The 24751-nt window shown below is 34.2% G+C and overlaps 2 protein-coding genes across 2 annotated transcripts; one reads left to right on the forward strand and one right to left on the reverse strand.

Annotated features, from left to right (window-relative positions):
* Window positions 1-1111: 1111 nt before the first annotated feature.
* Window positions 1112-1522, forward strand: LOC147390653 (glutaredoxin-C1-like). Its single transcript, XM_086457962.1, has one exon. The coding sequence runs from the start codon at window positions 1112-1114 to the stop codon at window positions 1520-1522; it is 411 nt and encodes a 136-aa protein (XP_086314088.1).
* An 8952-nt stretch (window positions 1523-10474) lies between these two features.
* LOC147390654 (uncharacterized) lies at window positions 10475-23779 on the reverse strand. The gene is made up of 4 exons (XM_086458682.1): window positions 23502-23779; window positions 17243-17355; window positions 11667-11761; window positions 10475-10791 (listed from the first exon to the last, which is right to left on the reverse strand). Exons 1-3 carry the CDS (start codon window positions 23608-23610, stop codon window positions 11681-11683), a joined length of 303 nt encoding a protein of 100 aa, XP_086314808.1. The 5' UTR covers window positions 23611-23779; the 3' UTR covers window positions 10475-10791; window positions 11667-11680.
* Between the last annotated feature and the right edge of the window lie 972 nt (window positions 23780-24751).

Consider the following 24751-nt stretch of genomic DNA (forward strand, 5'->3'; position numbering starts at 1 on the left):
CCCAGGTAATGTTAACAGAGATTTGACGGCGTTACTGTCACTCTGACCATCAAACGACGGCTCTAGAACGTTACCTGTCGGTCTGTCGGTTTTGCCCTCCCCTTCTATGTTGAAATCTTTGACGAAAATATTCCATTTCTGTTAAAAAAACGTTACGTTGCGCCGTTAAAGTCCGTACAAAAGCCCATATAGGACCCCCTCACATGCAGAAAAATCTCTCTAAAACCCTCTCAACCAGAGAGAGAGAGAGAGAGAGAAGGCACGCGTTAAAGATAGGATGATGAAGGGGCAGCAGTCCTAGGGGTGGTAGGAGAGCTGAAGGAGTCAGACATTGCCGGGTCCAGAAACCCTAAAGGTCTGAAATCTCTTCCTCGATCTTTGTCTCTTCTCTTCTCTCTTTCTACAGGGTTTTTCTTTTTGAACTGTTAAACCCTGAAATTTTTTGTCTCTTCTCTTCTCTCTCTCTCTTTTTCTTTTTGAAACTTTTAAACCCTGGAAATCTCTGTCTCTTCTCTTCTCTCTCTCTCTCTCTCTATAGGGTTTTTCCTTTTGAAACTTTTAAACTCTGGAAAGTAGAAAACGATTCATCCATGTTTCTCCCAAACATTTGGGGTTCTCTCTTCATGAAGAAAAAGTACCAAAAAAACTCTCAGTTTTCTAGTTTTGTTTCTTCTCTTTTAATTAAAACCCAATCTCATATTATATATCTCACCACAACTATTAGTTCATCTCTGCATTTTGACGAACCTCTGATCCAGAAAACAAAACCCTAATTAACTTTAAACCATAAGTTCTCTTCTTCTTCTTCTTCTTCTTCTTTAACTGATCCAATTTCTCCATAACAACCACTAGTTCATCTAAACCTCATAAAACCCTAGATACTATAAGTTCTTTTACTATTCCCTTCTACTACTACTACTACTACTACTACTACTCTCTCTCTCTCTCTCTCTCTCTCTCTCTCTCTCTCTCTCTCTCTCTCTCTCTCTCTCTCAGTTTTTATTTGAATAATTGCATCAAAGTTGCTGCACTTGTCTTCTGTTTTTGCAGTCCAGATATATTGGATAACATTCTTCTAGAAGTTTAAGAAAGTGAAAAAGAGACAAACAGCATGGAAATCATGAAGGAAACAGGAAACTGGGTGGTTAATGAGACTGGTGACCGGGAACTACCGGTGGAGTTAATGAGGACATACGAGAGAGTGAGAAGTCTGGCATCAGGTAACGCTGTAGTAGTGTTCAGCTTAAGTGAGTGCTGCATGTGCCACGTGGTGAAACGTTTGTTGTTTAGTCTTGGAGTGGGACCCGCCATCATAGAACTTGATCAAGAAAAAGGTGGAAGAGAAATGCAAGCTGTTCTCTACCGTCTGATTGGTGATCATGATGATGGAGGTCATCAACAGTTGGTCCCAGCAGTGTTCGTTGGAGGCAAGTTTTTAGGTGGAGTTCAGACACTTATGTCTTGCCATATCAATGGTACATTGGTCCCACTACTTAAGGACGCTGGTGCTCTTTGGCTCTGAAGTCTGACCCACATTTTCCAAATACTCTGACCCACATTTTCCAAATACTCTTCGTTGATATCTTATTTTTCTTTAATGTTAGTGGTGATTGTACAGAGAGATCACAGAAAACCGGCAGATAAGAATGTTTTTGTTGTTTTCCGGCATTTTCGTGCAACTTTCTTCTTCTTCTATATCTGTATTTTCTTTACTATATGAAATGTTATTACGAAATTACTAAAATACCCCATGTTTCACTTTCATGTATACGAAAGAGTCAGGGAGAAATTTAGAAATTCTGTAGGGATGACTATGGAGTGTCAAGTTTTCTCTACACTTGAGAGATGACGTGGCCTACTGTTTTGCCATGTGGCATATTTCGGACCAATACTGCTATAATAGCACTCTATCGCCTCTTATTGTTTTTAATTGATGAATTTTAATAGCTGTAAATCTCTAATACTCCACGTGGAAAATTCAATATTGTATCATCTAGTCTGTCTAAATTGGCAAGAAATGCCACGTGGAATCGTTATACTTCAAGTCTTAAACTATACCAAGTTTACAGGTTATCTATCTTCTCTACGAGGTAAAATTGCTATAAGAAATTTGCAGAAACTTATTTCACATGAAGAGATGCTGAGGTGGCGAAATGCACGAGTCCAGCACTGCTGAGAAGAAGTCTATACGGTTCTGCAGAAAAACTGGGTCCTTTATTGTTGTCTGCACATACGTATACGTATACGTACTGAAAATGAAACACTCCATATTATTGGGTTGATCATGTACTCCCCGGAGTTGAGTAGCTACCCTACTACGAATTATCTTTACTATTTGTTTTGGTACACAAATTTCAATTGCTGCCAAAGTAAGCCCAGATGAAGATAAAAAAAGATCCAACAAACTTTATCAGAATATGGTGTGCCACATGTCGCATAAAAATAAGACAGGGAGTAGGGTAGATAGCCAACTCATGGTAGTACAAAAAAAATAGTAGTTCTTTTTAAAGAGTCGTGCTGGAGTAACATGGCTGACGTGGATGCATGTTAGAATTACAGATACTTTTCATCGAGATACGAGTGATATTTCAATGAAAGCATCTATGGTTACGTGCACACAATGCCCCCTCACAAATCACAATGTTACTTCAGCATTATTCCTTTTAAAATTGAAGTGTATCGTCTTAAAGCTTGGACCAATACAAAAAATAAACACGTGGAAGATGAGACAAAAGTGCATTAATGTTGTGTCGTGCCATCTGCCGTACTAGTGTCGAGTGCTGCGAGTTGTTTAACGGTCTCTATGAGAGGACTGTTCATAACCGCAGTAGATAAGACGAAAGTGGGAGAGTATAATGTCGAGTCGGAATAATCTTACTAACTTAGTAAAGATTTTACCTTTACTAAGGGTTGTACGGATAAAATTCCATGAAATTTATTTTTTACGTTAAATTTTGATTTTAAGTTCGTTCGTTCGTTCGTCGACTATTTTCTCAAAAAGAATTGTTTTTAAAAATAATTTTATTTGAGTTTTTCAATTAAATTTAGAGGACGGTGGAGTTGTATTTTTTATGGGATAATCTAATTGAGCAAATCGACTTTTAACAAGGCTTAAAATCTTATTACTTAGTAAGGAAAGTTATTTTTGTAGAAAAAAAAAAAGGTTTGTAGGTGTATTTAATGCACCTTAATGTGTACCTTTGGGACATTGCTAACACCTGCCTTAAGGGCACATGTTAAAGTGCAATGATTGAAAATTGGATTTTGTGCTTAAAATGCCCTTAAAAATTATTTATTCCTTAAGATGTATTTAGTGCACTTTTGCCCCTCTGGTACATGTTAATGATACCCTATTAATAAAACTCATAAGAAAAAAAAAAATGATGAATGCAAATGGTTTTAATACATGGCTGATGTCGCAAGGGTACAAAATCGTCCATTTTTTTGTGTGTATCCCGATGAAAAAGATCCATGGTTCCAGGGGCGGATTTAGTGTGGGGGCAATGGGGCCACTTGCCCCCATAAGAATTTTCAAACCTTCCCTCATAATTTGTTTTAAACTCTTAGTTGCCCCTACAAAAAAATTCCATTGTTATATTGCCCCCACACAAAACAATTACAATTTTTGTTGCCCTCCAAAAAAATTTCTACTTCTACGTTGCCCCCACATGAGTAAAGTCCTGGCTCCGCCCCTGTATGGTTCTATGTCAAAATTGTGTGCATTCATCATGACTCTTAAAAAAATGAAAAATGTTGAAATGACAAAAAACATTTACTACAATTCTCACAAGTTTGACGTGGGATATGCACATAACCATAGATGTGTTTCCTTGCGATACGAGTAAAAATCATCTATGATTATGTATGCATACCCACGTCAAAATTGTGAGAATCATAGTAAATATTGTCACTCCAGCACGACTCTAAAAAAATACATTTTTGACACATGATGTAGGGAACTTGTTAAGTGCATTAAATACACATCAGAAATAAGCATTTGTGGGTATTTTTGGTTGGAAAGTTTTCTTTGAAGGGTATTTTAGATTGTAAAATATATTTTTTGGAGATTTATTTAATATTAGCTTCTTAACATGTTAAGAGAACCCAAAAATAAATAGTGTTTAAGCTGCTAAACTAAAATCTAACATTCCACATGAGCAACCATTTTTATTCTCATGTCCTTCCCTTTCTACTTAACAAACAGATATGCGTTTTAGTAAATACGTGGCAATTTGATGTTCATTTAAAAGCTGAAACCGATGTTTTAAAAATTAAATCGATGGTTGACCCTTATTGATCGGGTAGGCCTAATCGGACAGACCCAAAAGTGAAATATTTAAATAATTATTTTTTACTTTTTTCAAAAATAAAATATCTTCAACTTCAAAATAGGATCGAAAGCCACACAAATGTTGAACCAAAAATTTTAAGAAATTATAAAGAATGAAAAGATAATTTTTCACCATTGCATTTGAATTTGATATTTAAGAGTTTAGTGGTCATCAATTTTCAAACCCATGGATCAAGTCAAAAATATTATTTTATTTTATTTTAAATCTCGCCTAGGCAACATCAGAACTTGTCCGAGATCGAGATGTATCATCTGAGTCGTCTCAATATCAGGCATGAATGAGACGGATGAACAAGTCAATTTTTTGAACCAAATTTAATACCCCACATTCATTTTTCAATTTTTTGGACGAGACGTCTTAAACGTATCGAAAAATTCATCCAAGACAATTCGATATCTGACATGAACGATACGAGACGCGAAACCAAATTTTAAAACCATGTTAGGCAATGAACCCAGATAGTCAAGTGTTATTTTGCCAATTTGGCAATCCATGTGGGCCCAACAAGTAAGTCAATTGAAATTTTCAATTTTCACGTAGTGATGTACTTGATTGGTTATACCATTGAATCCTCGACTTTCCTATAAGGTTCTTTGGTGTAATGTACTAGGGCTTGACATATACCTTGAAAGATTGTTTGCTCAAGGTTACTCCTCACTCAAAATTTATTTTTTATTTAATAATAAAATTACCATATGAGATTATAGGATAACCTAATTTATTGAATCCCCTAAATGGAGAACTTTGTTGCAACCAAGACTCTTTGAAAATTTTAAGTAAAATGAACAAAAAAAATGCTACATATCTACTAAAATGAAAAAAATCCAAGACACTAAGGGAGCGTTGGATCAGATTGTAGAACCTGATTTTTGCTCATAAACGAATTTTAAAATCCAACATGTCGTTTCGTTCAAATTATTTAGATGATTATTTCATAATCAAACAAAAAAACAACCATAATTAGAAATGTTATTCAACTCGTTTCTTGTGCTTCTCACTGATAAGCTGCTCTCATAAGTTTTTTCTCGTCTTAGCAAATAAATCTTTGTAATATCTCCAACACACACACACACACACGTGTGTGTGTGAGAGAGAGAGAGTTTCTATTAAAACACCAAGTTTTACTTATAGCACACCAAGTGACCAATCAATACATGAGTTCAGAACAGTGGTGTGTTGTAAGTAAAGGATGGGGTGTCAATAGAATCTTAAAAAAAAAAAATTCTCCTTCTAATATAGAGATGGCAGGCTTTCATTAATATCATTTTTAAAAAAAATTAGGTGATTTAGACATACCCTTACATTTTGTTGAATATTAGAGATGCGTCCTATGTTTTGAAATTAATTATATACATCCCTCGACCTTAGTCCTCTGAATAGACTGAGGGAAAAAGACTCAAATGCCCTTATCTTCAACCTCTGGCCAAAAACTTAGATTTTTCTTCTTAAAACCAATCATCTTCAATTCCTCCAACCTCCATTATATATCTACTCAAACTTAATCTTCAATTCATCATTTTCGACCTAGAACTAATCATATACATAAAACTCTAGATTTTTCTATACAAAATCTCATCATTTTTAATTTTTTTCAAAAATATTATTTACTTTTTCTTTCCAAATCATGTCATCTTCAAGTTCTTCAACTTCTATGATAACTTTAATCTATTTAACCTTATTTTAATCCATTATTTTCTTCTTTGCATTCTTTATAGAAAATCTTAGATTTTTCAATCGAAAGTTTCATCATTTTATATTTCTTAAAAAGTTATATCTTGTCTTAAGATTTGAAGGTTGAAGACTTGAAATAGATAAAATCTCAAGATGATTTATGAGAGTTAAAAAATTTATTCAATGAGATTTAAAATGATTAGTTTTTAGAAGAAAAATCCAAATTTTTTATTAGAGGTTTAATATCAGAATGTTCAAGTCTTTTCCCCTTAGTCTATGTAGAAAAACTGAAGTCAAGGAATGCATGTCATCATTTTTTAAACATAAGGGGTATCTCTAATATTTAGCAAAACATAGGGGGGGGGGGGCATGCCTAAAGCATCATAATTTTATTTCGTAACATCAAATCGCACTCTTAAGAGTGGCGTGTGATTCTTACGGCGCAAATTAGTGGAGCGAGCGCTCGTTAAGACGCTGGTCCAATTGTACAATTGTGATTTTGTAGAGAGAGAGAGAGAGGGTGTTGGGTTATTTTTAAATTTATTTAATTATTTTTATGAAGTCATAAATAAGATACGGTTTGATAACTTTGACCATAACTTCACGTTCCCAAAATGAGAAAGACGCGACCATTAATTTTGTCGCCCTATTATTTACTGTTGTATGACTAAAATACCCTTTGTAATCATATTTTCTGCTATGGGTGACAATTGAGGCCCTCGGCCCACTAGCCCGGCCAGGCCAGGCCGACAAAATAAGGGTTAGGGCCTTCGTATCTAGCTCACCAAGGTAGGGCCAGGCTTAATAATTCTCAACCCTTTAAATCCGGGTTGGACTAGGGCCTTATAGAACCTAGTCCATTCCTTAATCTTATAGAAATATTTATAATATATTTAATAAGAAAATATTTTTCTAATAAAAGTAAAATATGTTCTTTGATTACTATTTAACTCTCAGATATAACCTTTATAGGTTAATAAAACATTAATTTCAACTTCGATTGGATAGTCTTCAAACATGCACAACAATAAATTATTTTCGTTAAAAATAATTAATTTTAGTCATTTTATTTGTCCCGAGCCTGTTAGGGATGGGCTAGGGATTAATCTATGAAGAACACACCTCTTTAAGGCCTGATTAGGGCTCAACCAAGTCCGGCCCAAACCCGACTGTTGACACCACTATTTCTACGAGAAACGAATGCACGACAATGGAATCAAGATAGTACCCTTACTCCCAAATGCCCTATCATAGTCACAAAATTCTCCGAGTTAATTCAAAACTTTGTAAAAATACCAAAATTTTGCTCAAATGGTCAGACCAGGTTCAACCAAGGTCCAATCTTGTTAAAATGATTTGCATTTATTAAATAAATTTTAAATATATAAAAAAAAAAATCAAATAAGAAAATTATAAGTATAGACTCTTTCACGAATCATTGGATAAAACACAAGATGATCATTGTTTTTCTCAAGTCTACAAGTTACTTTATTTGGGGGGGGGGGGGGGGGGGGGGGGGGGGGAGGCATAATAAAACTTAATTTTAATAGGATTTTTTTTATTTCAAGAACCGATTCATGATAATCGATGGTTGGTACAATTGAACCATCGGTTTTGAAAAATCGGATTTTTTTGTTGTTGTAAAGTAATAGTTCAAAGTGATTCGGATCAACTTCTTTTTTTAAAATCCAATCTCTTCGCCTGAACTTTTTAAAACACTGAAAGTCTCCGAATAAAGGATGATCTTAGATGGACAAATAAATGAATTAATAGCATATTTCTACTTGTCACCCTTAAATATCCTTGTGGTAAGGTAGACATAACTTCAACAAGGAGCTTCGCAATCGCAACAAGTACGTCGTGTTACAATTAACTATGTTAAGTATTTAGAGTTTTTCTTACTTTTCATAATGAGTCTCTATTGTGAAAGAAGCTTATTTTCATTAAAATGTTACTCACAATTAATTTTAGGTTGAAAAAGTTCTTATGCTTTCTCTTGCTTATAAATAAATTAAGAGTCGTATTGGAGTGACCTCAGGCTAGAATCTCATATCGCACTTCTTGATGTGAAAATGGATAGGAGTTATAGATGCTTTTTCACTCGTGTAAGAAACTTACACGAGTGAAAAAGTATCTATGGTTCCTATCAATTTTCACGTGTCCTTATTTCCTTTCCTCTTTTAGCTATCATTTCACTCATTTGGCTTAGCTTACTATCTCGTAAAGCATTATCTTTGTCTATTATGACTACATACCTACATATAATATCGAGCTAGTACGATATCACATTAGATCAATTACTCTGAATACTCATAATGATTATTTAAGTTTGACAACATTTTTTATTAGATTCGATTGTAGCCTTAATTCCCCAAATCCATTGAAACCTTTGATTGGACAAGTATAATCCATCAAAAGATTCGTTGGAAAGTCGGAATTTGTTGTTTATAAAACAAACGATGCTAGGTCGTTAAATCAACAGAGAGTGAGACATGTTTGCTAATAAAATAATACTCAGGGCTGTAGTTTTAAAACTCGAATACTAGACTTGAATGTCCCTCGAATCAACTCAAATGTCCATTGAGTCAAGTCAAACACCTGCTAGTCGACTCGAATATGATTCGAGTAAAAAAAAAAACTCATGAGTCAAATAAAATATTAATTTACTTGAGTTTCTCTTATCATCAATCTTTTGCCTTATAGCCTAAAAATGACACTTCAACCCACCCCTTCTTTTATTTCTCTCATCAACTGTCATATTTCAAGAATAAGAAAGGGTTTTTGGGTAAGTAGAAGACGATGAATTTCCATATGCAAAAGGATTTTTTTCAAGAGCTGAAATCAATGGAAGACAAACAATGTTCAATTGGCTTATAAGCTTAAAGATGATAAAATTTTCAATAGAAAAATCAAGAAATATTTTTTAAATTTGAAGTCCATGGGACTCGAGAGTAAGTTGAAGAAACCTTTTCTTCAAGATGTTGAAGTATTGGATTGAGTAGGTTAAAGAACTTTGAAGATGATGGATCTCCTGGAGGTAAGTTTGGAAGAAAAATCAAGATTTTGGGAATATGTTTTCAAATCTTACTTGTTTCATTTTTTACTCAGCCAAATTCTTGAATTTATTCATCCAAGTTTTTGAGTTGATTCGACAAAGTTTCATGAGTTGAATCAAATTGTCTCGACTGAGTTTCGAGTTGACCCGATGAGTTTTAATACTATTTCTTTGTGTTTGACCCACCAACTTCACTTTCACTGGACACGTGGTAGTTTTTTCATTAATTTAACAGCTTAACGACTTTATTTGTTAAGACAGTAAGCGGTACGTTGGGATTCCGAGTGAGAGAGAGAGAGAGAGAGAGAAGAGGCAGTTAGGCTGTTGGTACGGTACTGTGATTCTTCTCTTCTTCCACACCTCTGTATTTCTCATCATTTCTTTCTTGCCCAAGATTCCCAATTATATTTTCTATTTGTTTTCATTTAATTATTTTAAGAAATCATTAATAAGATATGGTTTGACCATAATTGTCACCTTTCCATGCCATTTTGTATTGACTGTTATATGACTAAAATACCCTTTCCATACCCTTCATCATTTGGAGTCTCTAGTCTGAGTTTTCAAGTTTTAAAACTATGATTAAAATCAATTGTTAATATGTTAAAGGGTATTTTACCTGAAAATTGAAAAATTATCAAAATGATGTATTATTCATTTTATTTTCGAAAACAATAACTTATCAGTTTTGAAAATAACTTATTTTACAAAAACAATAAAATTTAACATAAACAGTATTTTAATATCAAAAATGGTATAAAAACATTTTAACATTAAATATTGTTCATTTCAAATTTTATATATATGATAAAATAATTTATTTTTGTAAAAACTTACGAGACTCTCTCTTACACTCCCCCTCATGTGTAACGTGTCTCCTACATCCTTATGATTACGCGCTATGATACCATGAGAAATTTGGGACTCCAGCTCAAAACCAATTAGAAATAAGTGGAGAGACTTGGGATCTTATAAGGAGTGAGACAAGAACGGGTCTTTCTTTCCTCCATATCACCCAATTCATATCTTCACGTGCTTTGGCCCAATCCAGCCCACATGTGCAAGGACATGTTGAGTTTAATCCCGCATCGGAGACAAATTTCCTTATCTCACTCATAAGATCTCGGGCCTCTCCACTCATTGCCAATTGGTTTTGAGATAATATTTTTCCTTTTTACTATGAAAATCAATCCATAGAATTCAAGTCAAATTATGTTATCTGAAACACTTACTTAATTAAGCACTGTAAATCGACATAAACAAATTAATTTATATTGTTCAAAAACATTATTGCAGAAGCTATTATCCCCAAAGTAATTTTGCAAAACTTACTCAAAAAAAAAAAATGTATACAAACAGAACCTAAGAATCTCTGGAACTTTCAACTGTTATGGTATTTCAAGGTAAGAATCAAGAGAGATTAAATTGATAGTTGTGCCCACCATAAAGAGCTTTAAAGGCCAAAGCATGAATCCACAGCAATAATAATATGAAAATAACAATTAAACCTATACAGATACATCCCTCCGGTCTCCATTGTTGATGATGGCACAGAACAGAGAGGATACTCATGCTTGCAAATGTAGCTCAGATCACACCTGCACTGGTATATATACCTCAAGTTGCAATACGCCTAAATGACCACACAGCCATGATCAAAGCAACTGTATGCGTACACAAAGAAAGACCTTGACGAGGGCTTGGACAACATAACTGTAACAAAACCAGATGAAGGGTGGGTCTCAAATAATGTGTAAGAAAATTGCCACAAAAAAATGGATTGGTCACTAAACCAGAAAACCAAAATCTCAGAAGTAGATGAAATGAATTAATATCTATTTAAAGATTAAATTCTTGAATAAATATTAATATATAACACTAGCTACCATTATATCACTTCTACATAAAAGGTTCGATCATAATTAACTGGGTGGGAATTTCATTTATTTTTTCTTTTCTTTTTTAAACAGCAATTATGGACCGTAGTAATCAAGTTCGGATTCGGTGGGTGGGTGAGGGGTTATAAAAAAGAAATTTATGAGCAATAAAATAGATTTAGAAGAAACATAAATATATTTTTCCCCAATTCAACGATCTACCAATTAATTGAGAGAATTGCCAAGAAATTCCATGAATCACCAATTCATTTGGTGAACTAATTGGGTAACCCCTTGTTCGCCAAAATTTACCTAATTTTCAGTGGGGAGAAACGGAGAATTTTGTGGATCAGCCCAAACCCCAAGGGGATCAGCCCCCTATTTTGCACCGCGTGGAGGACTTGATGACCATTCTGGCAGGAGTCATTGGGAGTACCCAGGGTTTCCTTATCATGTAACTCCACCCATCACGTTGATTCATCTATTTAGCTTTATATATATAGTATTATGGTTTCCCTTGAAAAAACAAACAAAAATCAATGTTTTCATTAACTAAATGGGCCTCCAGTTTCATGTCAAACCAGACACCTCACCTGCACATACATTCCAGCCCAACCAGGGCGACCTTCTGGTCTGGACCACTTTCCAAAACAAGGTTTTAACACATTAAAATACTCAATTATGCAGAGAATACAAAGTAGAAAGTCTTACATTAAGTGCAGTCATTAGCGGGTCTTCTTCATGCGTTTTGGTTGCCTTATCGTTTTTTTTCTTATATCCTCGGGAGTTTTGCTGTCCATGCATGGCTGCCAAACATTTGAGGGCTGATTAGAACCAGTTAAAACAAATAATCACTTCGTGATTTTACGAAGGCCAAAACAGCCTTGAAGTTAAAACAAATTATTATCACCTACAATGCGCAATGGGATACGAAAATTAGATGGCAATGCATTACCTAGCCCAACATTCCCCCAACCATCTTTTTTCCCTTATTGAATAAAAATATGAAATCAAGTGATAAAAGTTTGAGATGGTGATGAAAAAGATGATATGGTCAGGGCATGTTCAAGAAAAGTGATAACAGTATCAATGTGAAGGACCTTGCAATTCAAAGAATCTTAAAGGGCGATAGGAAGACTAAAATTGCAGTGGATGAATCTATCCAAAAAAAAAAAAAAACCACAGACGGTGGTTAAAAGAACAAAAAAAAGAAAAAAATGCAAGACGCATCATATGGCAAAAGATATGGCCCAAGACGAAGTGGAATGGCGGAAAAGGATTTCGCCTTCCCAAAATTAAAGAGAATAATTTAAATAAAATTGGGATTAGCGTTTTAGTTACTGGCAAAAAGGCCAGTATTTTTTTTTTTTGATAGAGAAAAAAGGGTTGGTAATAATATATGATAGAATATTATTGAATAGGGTCTTATGTTCTCTTTTCCCACTTGTTTTCCTAATTACCTGGACCTAGCTCTGGAAGAGAGATAATAATCATCGATGGTGTTGGATTACTGAATTGTTCCTCCATTCAATTTTGCCCAAAGCCATGCCTTCCATCATTGAAAGTGTCTTAGTATCCACTTCCACTACCTCAATCCACATTCTTTTCGGCCTGCCTCTTGCTCTTTTAGAATTTTCAACTTGCATATTTCTTATAATTGAGGTTGTAATTAACCTTATTTGAATGACCCAAATCATCTCAATCTATTCTCTTGGTTTATTGCCTATTGGAGCTACTGCTAAATTTTCTTGAACACATTCATTTATAATTTTATCTTTTTAGTCTTTCCACCCATCCATCTCTGCTATGCTCAATCATGGTTGGTCTTATTGTTATATTATAAAATTTTCTTTTTAATTTAATTGGTATACATTGGTTACATAGCACCTGCTTTTACTTTAACCATCTAACTCTGATTCTACAGGCAATAACTTCCTTAATCTCTCCATCTTTATCCATAGTTATAGATTTACAATAGAAATGATTGCTTCAAGGTATTTCCAGAACATGAATTTTATTGTAGCATTCATCTTCATGGGTGTGTTAGTACTAAAGTTACACTCCACATATTCGGTATTGGTTCTACGTATTCTAAATCCCTTAAATACTAACAGATCTCTCCATAATTCTAACTTTGGAAGAGTGAACGTAAATAACTGTGCACCCCAAATATTGGTTCCTGGATATAAGGATGGATGTTTCTACCTTCAAGATATCATTGAGTAAAACATTTGCCACAATTGGGAGTAATTATACTCTCCTAGGGAGCAGACCTCAAAGATCTCATAACTAAGCACAATAGGTGGGGATGTAAGGGAACAATATACTTTCTTCTTCTCTCTATATGATGATATTGTTGCCACTCAATGCATTTTATCTTCATTGTGCATGGGGTACGAAGTACAACCCATATCAACTTAGGCAAATTGACTTGGTATTAGTGGACATCAAGCTGAGATACTCAAGTGACTCAAGTCCCGGTTTGAGTGAGACTCTATGTGTGTGTGTGTGTAATGAAACACAATGGTTGACACCATTCTCTTTATATCCCACAAAACTGTAGCTTGAGATTGAGCTATAATTTTGTGGGGTATAAAGATTAAGACAAATGAGTGGATCCACACAACTTTACTTTATTGTCTTTCCTCTTCTACTCCGTTCAACTTTATTGTCTTTCCTCTCCTCTTTTTTTTAATAATACCCCTCTAACTTTATTATCTTTCCTCTTTTACCCCTTGAACCCCAAAGAGGATGTCTATGTCGTAGGCACATGCAAACTCAAGTGTGTATATATATATATATGAGAGAGAGAGGACGATTCCTAGAACGGAAGTAAAAACAAGCTCAAAACCGATGAGATGCAACCATTGGATCTAAAGCATTCAGATGGTAGAGATCTATTTTGAGCATATAAAAGACGCTTTACAGCTGGAACACACGTTTGAAACTTAATATTTGAGGAAATTACACAGTATACCCTTCTAACTTTTGATTTTATTAAAATCAGAAAACAAAAATAAATCAAAACTACGAACCCTTTGTGACTTCTCTCTGTTCTCTCCCTACTCCATCACCCATTGTCTTCTACAGAAGGAACGAAGAACTCTCTCTCTCTCTCTCTCTCAGTATTTACCCAAAGAGCTCACGTGATCGGGTGTGATTCTGTGAAAGTTGGCTCAAGTTGAAGAGAGGCAGCAATGGAGTCCAAGACCCAAGAGTGACTGGTTTTGTAAATCTGCTTACGTTTGTGCTTTTGATGCACTTTCCATCACTCCAAATCAGCCTACTATTTCTGTATCCATTGCTTGAATCATCTAGACCGATAGAAGATTGAACCTTCTTGATTGATTGACTTGAGATGAGTACAATGCTTGTTTCTTTCATTGGTCTTCATTGATCATATCTAGTTATTTAACACTATCTAAAGCTATATCTTTTGTTAAGGCATGCCTTTTGAGTTTTAAGGTATATTTGGCTTTCTTCTCCTTCCACTTGTGGCAAAAGATTAGGTTAATGATGATGTTTCTCTATTTCTTGTTTTGTATTTTTTCTAAACAAAATTTCTAGATGTTTGTTCAAAATTTTATGGCCTACAAGATGAAACAAAATTACTCTGAATTAGTGCCTTTACCTAGCAAAATGAGTGCAATATTGAGCAGTGAATAAAAAGGGTAGTAATTATTTTCCCAAATCAAACATTATATTAAGCATGCAATGACAATGTTTCACACCATACTCCAATGCAGATGATTCACAGTGGATCATTTCCCTTACAACAACACTAGACCATCTTCTTCAACTATTCTGGCACCTTAACAAACCTTTTTCCTCCATTCAAAGATGACCCAAAATAGTCAATCTTGAAGTTCTCTAAAACAATGGGTCCACAACAAGCCAAAAAAAAAAAAAAAGGAAAAAATATATATCAACCAATTGCTGAGAGAGCAAACCACAAGAAGGTGGATAACTGATTTTATCCAAAGGTTCAAGGAAAGCCAATATAATGGATGATGTGATCCTGCAAAGAAACCACCTTGTTAGTTGTGGACATTAACCTAATATTTCCTAAATTTAGTCATTAACTTATTGAATTTAAAGATGGAATGACCAAGCCATCTTGAGGAGGTTAGTGTATCAGTAGAATGTTGGACACTTGAAATATCTTAAATCTCGTTTTCGTACAATGAGAAAGAAAGGGATAAAAGGAATGACTATGGTGCAAAATCTTTGTTGCTCACCACTGAAAGATCAAACGACAACATGAACTAGCTGAGAAGTCCCAATCTTACCATTCACCCTTCATTTTCTTTCCCTCGGTAACCACAAGACAACCAAACATAAGACTGACTTTGTGGTGCCCAAGCAAGGTTAAAATTTTCGTTTTGAAACAATGGTCAAAACAAAAAAATTCAATTGTCCAGGTTACCTGTTTCCTTATATAAAAAAGTAAAAGGTCCTCTTTTTGTCAAATTTGAGTTATTTTAATTTTCTGATTTTAATAAAATCAAAAGTTAAAAGGGACTGTTGTGTAATTTTATGAAATATTAAGTCTCAGACATGCATTCCAGCTGTAAAGCGTCTTTTACATGCTCAAAAGTTAAAACGGATTGTTGTGTAATTTTCTGAAATATTAAGTCTCAAACGTGTGTTTCAACTGTAAAGCGTCTTTTACATACTCAAAATAGATCTCCACCGTTTGAATGCTTTAAATCCAACGGTTGAATCTCATCAGTTTTGAGCATGTTTTTATTTCCGTCCGAGGAACCGCTCTCATATATCTATGTATATATATTGAATTTTTCAATCTGTAATTGTTTAACCATAATTACCATACATTCACAGAGTTTTTGGTATATATGACATTTCGTTAATTGGACCCAATTACAAAGCCCAACTTCCCAAGTAGGGAAAGAATCATTTAAGTAGAAGATAAAAGCAACAAGAACCTTGCGAAATATTTTTTTATTATTTACCTTATAAAATGGAGTTATCAAGGAATCTTCAACTCCACAGAACCTTAAATCAAATTGGTCTTATGTAGGGCTGTCAACGGATGCTTATCGATTTGGATACAGTAATATCCGAATTCGAATCCGATTATCCTATCAAATATCGGATAATATCCGATTAGAATTCGAATAATTTGCATATTAAAAAAAATACAATTTTTCCTTATTCAATTGATTTTTCATTATTAAAAAAACTTATTATATATTATATGATGTATATAATAAATAAATCAAATAAAATAATACATATTATATTATTTATATAAAATAAATCAAATAAAATAATATATATTATATATTATTTCGAATCGGATATTATCGGATTCGAAATGTTAATATCCGAATCCGTATCCGATAAGGATTCGAATATATAAAACTATCCGAATTCGAATCCAATATTCGAAATTTTCGGATACTATCCAATTTTTCAAATTCGAATTTTCGACTATCCATTAACACCCCTAGTCTTATGTTTCACATAGAGGGCTCCTTTTAGATGTGATTCCTACTCATCTAGAGATCTTAATTGATGAGTCATAATATCAATCAAGTCTTTATGGGAGCGAGGTTCAAAAACCAAGTACACTAGATTACTCTACCAACCTACTCCTCTAAAGATAGTCTGAGAGGGCTACTTAATTCCCGATCAAAAGCATCTAAGTAGCTACTTCTAAAAAAAAGGTATTTTTTTTTTCTAACTTCAGGCAGGTCACAGCTAATCAAAATTTGTTTGCTTATTTGAGGTGAGTATCACATGTGTGTCATGGCCAAATGGATCTTAAAATTTGGTTAGTGGGAATTATAACCAAGAATAGAAATGTTTAGGTATTTCAGATTGGATGTAACAATAATCTATAAACCAAAAACTGGTATGCATGGAGCCTTCTGGAAGATAAAAACAAAATATGGTAACAATAACTCACACAGAATAAATGATACTAATCTTCTTTCTATGACTTTCCATTAGAAAGAATATGCTATAACTTATTTCCCTCTTAAAGTCAAGATTATATAATCTTCCATACGGAATCAATTATCAATTGTCTATACACCTCTCTCCCCCTCCTTCCAATAGTGCCTGCCACACATACCACTTTGCAGTTGGTAGGTCAAAAGAAGTTTGGTTTCGATTGAAGGGTTCATGCCATGCATGATATACAGGTAAAAAGTACTTCCACGAAATATATTATGAGACAAAAGTAAATTGATAAAGCATAATTGTCAGAAATATCCAAATATGAAGTGCGCAAATTTATGAAAAGCATGTTAGTTCCTAACCTCCTCCCATTTTCTTTGGAGTTCTAGAAGTTCTTGACAACAAGCGAGACATTCGGCATGGTATGCAGCAGCTAGATCCTTTATCAGAGCCTTCCTTTTGATAATTCCAATCACTTCACAAGAAGATAAAAGGGGTGTAAGTATCTTTAAAAAAAAAGGACCATTGGGTCAAACACAAAAGATTCATGTGTTGCATCCATGCATGAATGGGACCACCAAACAATCAGTCAGATATTTATCAAAAAAAAACAATTGGTCAGATATCTCATACCCCGCTCCACCTCTTGGGCGTATACAATAACTGAATGGCCCAACATATAGAAATCTGTCTTAAAATGTACTGATGATTTAATAACCCAGTTTAAAATCCATTAGTATCTTTAGTGTTTCAGGTATACACTGAATGGTATTGACCATCGAACCACCATGTTTTTGAGCTAAAAGTTGATGCAAAGATGGGTTTAATAGAGAACATGTAAGTTCTGTCTCCATCAGGGGCACCAAAATCTTTACCCAAATGAAAACATATGCATGGTAATCAAATGTCCACAAACTTGGCTCGATCACAAGAGTCGCTCATTCCTAGCTTTACTTGTTTTTCTCTTTTTTTCGAGGGGAAACATTCCCATGGGGATCAAACCCAAAATCTCTCACAAGGGAAGGTTCAACGCTCAAGTACACATATGAGAATCACCGCATGGATTCATAAAGACACATAGAAATCAAATTGATGGTCCCATGATTTTAGATAGTTCTAGATTTAGTTATTTGCTTAATTATAAACTCAAGTTTCTTGTTTTGGTTTGGATACCTATTAGCAAGTAGGCTTGATTAGTTGGTTTAGGGTTTATTCTGGAAGTGTTCATTGTGGTCCCAACCCCCTCGAAGAGATCCATTTTCTCGCTATTTCTTTCACTTATTTTTATCTAAACCAGAAAAAACAGGGATATATCAATTTGTTTTCAAAGCCCATGATTCCTGATTCCTTTGAGGCAAAAGGGATTTACAGAATCTATTACAACAATTCAATCACCGCTGCTGGATTTTGGACCATTAATCAAGCAAAAGAAATAGGCCGAAAACAGATGAAAATGATGGCCATGGCAGTGAAATTCTTAGGGAAAATGTTAAACCTACAATTGAAGCTTGGGCCAATGAAATAAATTAAAAATGACTGGAGCAATTATTCAATCTTCTACAAACAAAATTATCAAAAATTCCAATGAGGTGATCCAATTGTTGAAACTTTTATCCAAAACCGGGGGGAAAATGTAAAGCATCAAAGCCAAATACAATGACCACTAGGTAGATGGGGTACATGTTCAATTATCCAATTATCATGAATATGCGTAATAAAGATAAAGTATTTCCAGTCATATACAAGTGTTGTGGATTTTTTTCCCAATGAAGTCATGCGCTTCCTCTCTACAAGGTTGATGAATGTGGAGGGCAATAAAGAGTTTTTTTTTATCAATTTAGCTAATGATTTAACAGAGGGGGGCATTCTGAGTATTGAACTCGGGTCCTCTCGCGCCCTAAGCGAGAATCAAATTTTTAATAACAAGTTGATAATTCAAAGATAAAAATTGGTTGTGCAACTCATTATGATGAGAGATTTTACAATGTTGCAAAGAGGATTAGCTTTGTAGATTTTCACAAGAACAAAATATACATTCCCATTATGTTACGTACCCACTTAAATCGGATCACAAAAATAATAAAAAAGAAAAAAAAGATTGAGATCGATCTCGTTCGAGGGAGATCGGACCTCCTAGGCCACCAATTCGAAATGGTGTGTAATGACCTGAAAAACCTAAAATGTATCTCGAGGAAAAAAATTTAGATCCGTGCATTGATTTAAAAGTTATCAAATCCTCGAGTTTCGCGTTAGATATTTTACAATAGGTAAATGACACCTTAGAGACGTAATTATGAGGAAACCGATCATATCATTAGATTCGTGTCGAAAAATCACCCGAAATAGAGTATAAATTTGTCCAATTCGGCATTTGGGAAAAATAATTCCCAAAATGACAAGTATGTCCCAACTTAAGTGATATAAATATCTAAATTCTATTAGAAAAATCAGATTTTTCTTATTCTCCTCTCCAAACAAATCTCAACCATTTTCCTTCAATATTTAAAACTCAGATCTACGCCAAACGAGAACAATCCGAGCTTAGGCGCAAGAAGGAAAGTTGTTCCTCTCGCCGAGGGTTACGCGTGGATGCAAAGAAATCCGATTTTCGCCGGAAGAAAATTTTAGAGATTGGCCGGAGGCGATTTTAAAGTTCGTTCAACCGTTGAAAATAGCTTGAAGTAGGTTGCCTTCCCTTCTACCTTCTAGTTATGCTATAATTTCATAGAAAATCCATATGATTGTTGATAAATCGATTATTTCATTAAGTTTATACATATTTGAACAATTTAAATCATGTTTGCATGTTTATTTATGATTGGTTTTAGTTCATTTGATGTAACATAAGTATTTTATAGTTAGTATAATATTTAAATCGATTTTGGTTGAGTTTCAACGAAAAATGACGAAAAATCAGCAATTCGGAAAAGTATCCGAATGTTGAGTTTGGTTCTAATTTGTTTTGTGTTGCTTCCATATAGTATGTATATCCATTTCGTACATTTATTTCATTAAAAACAATTAAGTATTAATTTAAGTTCTTTAATAAATAAATAAATAGTTCGTTTTCAATTTCGACTTTGAAAAATCATTTTTTCAACACTTAGTTAAATTTTTATAGATTTTCAGCTTTTATGTCTAATAGTTTTATCTTTGTTTTCGAGTCTCTCGACTCAACCAAAACCATCGAATGGAATTGGTTGATGCTTTATGGATTCGAATTACTTTAAAAGTAAAATTACTTTAATAGATATGTAAGAAATTAGATGATAGATTGATCGATTTAATTGATGGATGGATAGAGAGAACGTATGTTCTCGACTGATTGATGGGACAGTGCCTCCAACTCTACGTAGTGGCCATGCCAAGTAAAACGTGATAGATAGATAGAGAGATGAGATAGTTGATGGATGGAAATGACAGATAACTGTCACTGGAAGGCACTACCAGACTTTGTTTGTATTTTCGATAAAAAAAAAATGATATATTATATACAAAATAAATTATTTTGTTTACCAGTAAAGGTTTGTAGAAAACCCATAAAGAGTGACGCGTTGCTGTGTGTCCGGAAGCGGCGAGTCAATCTAGGATAACACTAGATGTCATATGCTCTTCGGTAGTATGGGATACCTTAGAGCATATTACAGCTTATGAAATCCGGGAATTTCTCCTACTTATTTTCTGGGGAACGTTGTGTGTAAAGGCGGTCTCTGTATAGTGTAGAGATAAGCGGGGTTCACATGCATTGCCTCTTGATAGGCTTCGACGCGAGGGGTCTCCTGGGCTAGTTAGTGATCACTATTAGTCTGTAGTCGTCAAACGGTCGACCTCACCGTTAGTTGAACTCAGTATTGGGTTCTTGGTCAACGGCCAGTCTGAGCCGGATAAATGGTCATCCAACCGTGGTATGCTAGACCGGCCACAAAATCAGATTATAACGATGGGATTCCACATCGGAGGTTAAGTTTGGAATATCGTATTGCCATAGCCGAGGCGGTTATATCGGCGTGTTCCTCTGCTCTCTTATCGATTACACCGCCGTGTTTTTATTATGTATCTTTTTCTTATTTTGTAATGATTGATAGATGTTTTCATTTAAAAGATGCATATGTTACTTTAAATGATAGAAATGATACGTTGAAATTATTTAACTGTTTATTGAATATGCTTAGACATTTATCGTATGTTACATTATGAAAAACTTACATTATTTAACTGTTCAACTGATTACTCGTGCATGTATGACTCGTTGTTAGAACGGCGTTCATCCTGCTGAGTAACATTCCCCTGTTACTCACCCTATCCTTCCCCTTTCAGATTATTCAACTTTTGAATAACCGTTCTTTGAGGAGTCTTTTGAGGAGGTCCTTGAGGAGGATCAGATTGATGTCTTGCCGCCGCCATGTCTTTGAGGACTAGTAGAGGATCCTAGCGGTTGTTGGTTGTAGATAAGAAACATGTTAGTTTAGAAATTTTTGTAACCTGATAAATTATGAGATTAAAGATCTTGACTTATATCAGTGTTTGTCGATTTCTTCTGCTTACTCTAGACTCTCGTATAGATGTTAGTTAAATGTTTATTCCGCTGCGTATATTTTCTTTTCATAAGTATTATTATTTATGAATGTTCTGTCAGATTGTGTGATTGATTACCTCACACCTCGAGATTCTAACCGATGAATCATAGGGATTCGTGTTGGAATTTCGGGGCGTGACATGGTGAATCTCCAAAATCCAATAGGATCTTAATAATTATTTCTCTGCATATCTTTTCATTAATCTCATAATAAATTTAAATACAAGAGAAACACTACCCTAACTACCCACTTCTCCAAACTACCCACTATCCCATAACCCACAACTCAATTTCTCCCACAATATAGATTATGATCCCATGCACCTAACCTATTTTAACTATTATACTACTTATTAAGAATATATTTTATACATCATACGTACTTAAAACTACTCTACTCCCATCCCTACAATTAGGCACATAACACATTATGGCCCTGCTTGTTTGCAACATAAACTGTCACAAACACAAAATTTTGTGTTTGCAGAATTTTGTGTTTACTAAAATTTACATAGTTTTGTAATTAGAGTGCTTGGTTGTGTCCAATGGAAAATCTTGCTTGATTATAACGTAAATGTAAAAAAAATATTATTTTTCTTTTTAAAACCTTGTTTGAAGTTAAATAAAAAAGGATAAATAGTTACATATTACTTTAAAACAAATCAAAAAATTATAGATAAAGTATTTTCATATAGGTCATACAATACTATTCTCTTTAAATCAGGATTATAATAGAAATCCAAAATTTCTTTAATCACCTACAATTTACCTTAAACATCTACTACAAGATACAAACTTCCACTTGTTAATTTTCAATTTTGGAAAGAAACTCCATTGCCCCAAACATGTCAATATTAGCATTGATAGTGCCTAAACGTAACTTGCCCCAAAATCATTTTAATGCCCTACATCTAATGAAAAACATTTATTTTTAATTCATAAAAAATAAATATAAATTAACGCAAGTAAGACTATTATCCCACAATTATTTTTTTAATTTAAAAAATAAATATAAATTAATGAAGTAGGATTCTATCCCTCGTTTTTCTTATATTTTTAAAAAAACATCAATATTTAAAAAATCATTTTTTTTTTTGGGTGCAATTTTACTAGCTCCAAGTAGGATTCTATCTCACGATTTTTTGTTTAAATAATAATTATATTAACGTTGGGTAATGTTTAAGAAGTTGGGGAAAGTCAGAGAGAGAGGTTTAAAAAGTTAGAGAGAGAGAGGAAAGTTAACATAATGTAAATTTTTGTGGAGGTATTTTCTCCGCAATACTTTGTGGAGATTTCGTTGTAATTTTAATTAAGTTTTGTGTTGCCTTACAGTGGGGCCCACCAGAATTTTAGCATCCAAGCACCGACATCCCACAAATAAACGTAAACGTTTCTGTTTACGTTTATTTACGGTGCAAACAAGCAAGGCCTATTATATTAATAATTTAGATGTAGTAAGATGGTTCTAGGTTAAGTTGTTTGTTCATCTCTTAAATCTAGTTTCCTAAATTGGGTTGAAGTTATTTAGCAAGCATTGTTGGTTAGTTTACGGTTTATTTAGAACTCAATAAGGATTGCAAAGAACGATTTTGATTTTGTATCTTAGGAATTCGAAATTCACGAATTGTTCTTGGAAGTCCGAGGATCCGATACAGAAATCAAATTTTCAACTCATCTTAAAAGTGATCGAATTGGCGAAAATTTTTAACACATGTGCAAACATCTAGTATTGATCTCTAACAAGAAATCCATTATGAGCAATCCTAGGTTATGCAAACAATTGTGCAGAGTGAAACCCTAATAGAACGCATGAACATAAAACCTAATCGAAATCTAAATAACAGAAAAGAAATAAAATTGGGGCATCGTAGAAAAACTAATCTTAGGGAAATTGAATGAGAGGGAAAATCATGCTAGGGCTTCAAATTTAAAGAAAAAAAAAATCGGAAAGAAAGAAATCATAGCTCTAAGGGTGAAAGGAGATTGATTCAAGTAAAATCGATCAACTAATCAACAAATACAGAGAGAACGAGAGAGAAACTTACTGCGACTTGGATCGAATCGAAGAGGAGGAGGAGAAGGAGAAGCGTCTGCAATTGCTGTAGTTGGCGGAAGAGAGCGAGGGAGAGCGGCAATTGTTTCTTTCTCACCCATCGATGTAACTAAGTGCGTCCACAATCTTTCTCTCTCTCTCTTGAAACCCTAATTTCAACGTGAAGAGGAACGAGGATTCTCAGTCTTATGTAACTGGTCTTGGACTGGTCCGTTGATTGTTCTTCGCTGCGAGCTGGATTCTCTCTATTTTCTTTTTTCTTTTTTCTTTTCTTAGTGCTGAATAACTCGGTCTGACGAAATAATTCAAAAACGACGTGGCATATGCAAAGTGCAAAGAACCGTAGATTTTTGCCTCAAGATACACAACTTCATATGTTTATGGAGATATATAGTTGTGTATCCCCAAAGAAAAGTCTACGGTTCTTACACATGCCACGTAGGTAAGTTTTTTGAGTTGTTGTTAGAGTTCGAAAATCATTACGCTTCTTCTAAATTACCTCTACGGAAAAAATATATATATATAAATACTCGAATACATTCAACTGACGTGGAATGTACACGCAATGACGTAATCGATGTCAAAAAAAATAAATGAAATTAGAACCCTAATCTCACTATTAAAAAAAAGTTAAAAATAAACATAGATTTCACAATCGAACTCTAACCTCAATAAAAAAAATATATATCTTTGATGAAGGCCATATCCATCTTTCTTCCTTCTTGAAGGATCGAGGGAGATTGAGAGAGAGTTGAGAACGAGACGTGAGATAAAAATACATCTTTCTTAGAGTTCAAAGGACTATGAGAGGGTTGAGGACAATAGATGCTCGAGATTAAGTAAGAGAAAGATATATGAATTTTAAAGAGATTGCGTGAGCCTAGGGTTGAGGATTGAGGACAACGATGGGAGTGAATTCTAATTAAAATTTACAGTTTCGAGATTGCAAACATTTGTTATTTTACAATTTTAGACATCAATTTATGTTAAGGCCCAAATCAATGTTCAAAAAATACCTAGGCACCAATGGAGCAGAAAGTTTAAGTCTTAACCTAAGGACATAACATACCCTCACGCTTTAGGGCAGATACCCTTGCCCCACTTTATAGTGAATCCATTGACCTTATTTCCAAGTATTAGGTGCCCCTTTCGCTTTTTCCTTAGGTCTCCCCTTCCCAGATTAATTACAAATTCACAATACCCTATTATGACAGACCTTTCCATATCCTATATTGTAGAAGA

This window comes from Akebia trifoliata, chromosome 11 (assembly GCF_017979445.1).
Source record: "Akebia trifoliata isolate Shusen 1 chromosome 11, ASM1797944v1, whole genome shotgun sequence".
Classification (NCBI taxonomy): domain Eukaryota; kingdom Viridiplantae; phylum Streptophyta; class Magnoliopsida; order Ranunculales; family Lardizabalaceae; genus Akebia; species Akebia trifoliata.

Coding starts and splice junctions, on each gene's coding strand:
- LOC147390654 (XM_086458682.1), bottom strand. CDS start 23,610: ATGGGTGAGAAAGAAACAATTGCCGCTCTCCCTCGCTCTCTTCCGCCA. Junction 17,356..23,501: donor TCGATTCGATCCAAGTCGCA/GTAAGTTTCTCT, acceptor CTTCTTGTGAAG/TGATTGGAATTATCAAAAGG. Junction 11,762..17,242: donor TCCAAAGAAAATGGGAGGAG/GTTAGGAACTAA, acceptor AATGTTTGGCAG/CCATGCATGGACAGCAAAAC.
- LOC147390653 (XM_086457962.1), top strand. CDS start 1,112: ATGGAAATCATGAAGGAAACAGGAAACTGGGTGGTTAATGAGACTGGT.